This window comes from Montipora foliosa, chromosome 7, assembly GCF_036669935.1.
Source record: "Montipora foliosa isolate CH-2021 chromosome 7, ASM3666993v2, whole genome shotgun sequence".
NCBI lineage: Eukaryota > Metazoa > Cnidaria > Anthozoa > Scleractinia > Acroporidae > Montipora > Montipora foliosa.
Genome location: NC_090875.1, coordinates 6747242 through 6749741, shown reverse-complemented (window position 1 = coordinate 6749741; position 2500 = coordinate 6747242). Strand labels below are relative to the sequence as shown.

General features: G+C 39.1%; 1 protein-coding gene across 1 annotated transcript in view; it reads left to right on the top strand.

Annotated features, from left to right (window-relative positions):
- LOC138010562 (uncharacterized) overlaps positions 1-2500 on the top strand; it is a 6096-nt gene that overhangs the window by 2642 nt on the left and 954 nt on the right. Inside the window, exon 2 of the mRNA XM_068857542.1 lies at positions 609-2500. This exon is cut by the window's right edge and continues 954 nt beyond it. Within this exon, the coding sequence (XP_068713643.1) occupies positions 609-2500 (1892 nt within the window). The remainder of the gene's footprint in view (positions 1-608) is intronic.

The following is a 2500-nucleotide window of genomic DNA, read 5'->3' as shown; positions in this document are numbered from 1 at the left end:
TCAGATTTGAAAAAAAAAGATAAAACTTAATCTCTGCTTAAAATGAGAAGGATGCAAGCGTGGAAAATGATGAATATTTCTCTCTCCCACACTTATGACATGATGAATAGATATCATGTTCCCAGGGTTCTTGCAGAGAATTTTTGAGTGAAAAAAAGGGAACTGTTGTTAAAAACAAAAATGGAAAAAGGCTGGTCTGGAATATTTTCCAACAAGTACAGGGTAACAATAAATTGCTAAAATGCTGAGTGAAATCACCATTCTTGCTACCTAGCCAAATCTCATCTAAATTTTAATTATTTGTCAAAATATTCAATCTCTCCACCCTTAACCTTTGACATTACTGTCCAGTCTCTGCCGTTCACATAGACAATACTGTAGCAATGAACATAATCCTGGTGTATCATGGTACAGTGTAACATTGTCACTTTGGTTCCCAGTCATTTGGCAAGCTTTCTATCGATCAAGTATTAACTTTTCAGATTGTGTAATAGGGAAATGATTCACATTAATGAAATGAAAAAGTATTGATTTTTTTTTTTAATATAAATGTATACTTCACAGTTCCTCTGTCTGATTTCTTAATTTATCAACATTTTATTGCTTAGGTCCTTGTGATGAATTACTCCTGAAGACTGTTCGCACTGGAACAAAGACTTTTCTATACCCAAAGATGGTGTATCCTTATAACTCTGTTATAAGGTCTTTGCAACAACTCTTTGGTAGACCTGGATTTTGGATGAAGTGCCAAGAATGGAGAAAGCAGATCTTCCCTGGCAATGTCAAAACAGACATATATCAAGGAAATGTCTGGAAGGAGCTTTCATCAGCTGGGTTTCTTTCTCACAGTAACAGCCTGGCTGTTATGCTTAATGTTGACTGGTTTAGGCCATACAAGCATTCTCCTGGATCTGTTGGAGTAGTCTATCTTGTCCTACTTAATCTGCCTCGCCACGAAAGGTACAAACTGGAGAATATTATTGTTGTTGGCATTTTACCAGGGCCTTCAGAACCAAAACTAACTGCGAACACTTTTCTTGAACCACTTGTCAAGGAGTTGCAGACACTCTGGGCCTGTAAAGAGCGTTTTGCTGTTCATGGTAGTTTCTTTAAACGGGCAATCAAAGTGGGGCTAATATGTGTTTCATCAGATATCCCTGCTACACGGAAAATTGGAGGATTCCTGGGACACATGGCATCACAGGGATGTTCTCGATGCAAGAAAGATTTTTCATCGGGACAAGGACTTAATTTCAGTGGTTTCGATCGTGAAAATTGGCCTCCTAGAAACTCCTCAGAACATAAGTGTTCAGCAAAAAGGACACTGGATGAAAGTAGCCCTGCAGCTCAACAGAAACTTTGTTCTCAGTTAGGTGCCAGATATTCAGTTTTGCAAGAACTAGAATACTTTGACTGTATACGTTACTTTGTTGTGGACCCAATGCATAATCTGTATCTTGGGACAGCCAAGCACATGATGAAGAATGTATGGCTGAATGAGAAAAATGACTTCATAAGCGATGAAGACTTTCAAAGAATTCAAGAACTGGTTGATTCAATGACAGTGCCACAAGACATTGGGCGCATACCTGGAAAGATTTCCTGTAGCTTTTCAGGATTCACTGCAGATCAATGGAAAAACTGGACAGTTATTTATTCAATATTTGCTCTCAAAGGACTTCTGCCTGATAATCACCTTGAGTGTTGGCGTCATTTTGTCCTTGCGTGCAAGAGACTGGGCAAGAGAGTCCTGACAGATGATGATATTGAAATAGGGGACTCGTATTTGATGAAATTTTGCACAATGTTTGAGAAACTATATGGACAGGACCTGGTCACTCCTAACATGCATTTACATGGGCACATAAAGGAGTGCCTACTAGATTATGGTCCATTTCATGCCTTTTGGTGCTTTAGTTTTGAAAGATTTAATGGTATCCTGGGCTCTTTCCACACAAATAACCGTTCAATTGAAATTCAGCTGATGAGAAAGTTTTTAATGCAAAGTAAAGTTAAAGACTTCAAGTACCCTGAGATGTACCAGGACACTTTTAAGGATTTTTTTGACAATTGCCAAGGTTCAGGTTCAGTCAAGGATACTCAGGAACCAATAGAGCAATACCTTAGTCTTCAGGAACACAGAGAAGTATCAGTTGGTGATTTGCATTCCTGCAGTTGGACAGTGGACAACAATAATTGTATCTGTGCAACCTCTTCACCTAAAGATGCTGCACTTGACTGTGAGGATTTAAATGTGCTGAAATCAGTGTATAAGAAACTTTTGGACCTTGACGAGACAACCACTATTGAAATGCCCTTTACTATTGCACAATTCAAATCCATCAGAGTTGGATCAGAGCTATATGGATCACTGCAAAGCCAGACCGCAAGAAATTCCTTTGTTGTAGCAAACTGGGCAGGATCTGAAGGGTCACTGGCCTGCGACACAGGATCTGATGATATTAGACCAGGACAAGTGTTAACATTTTTCCGGCACTGT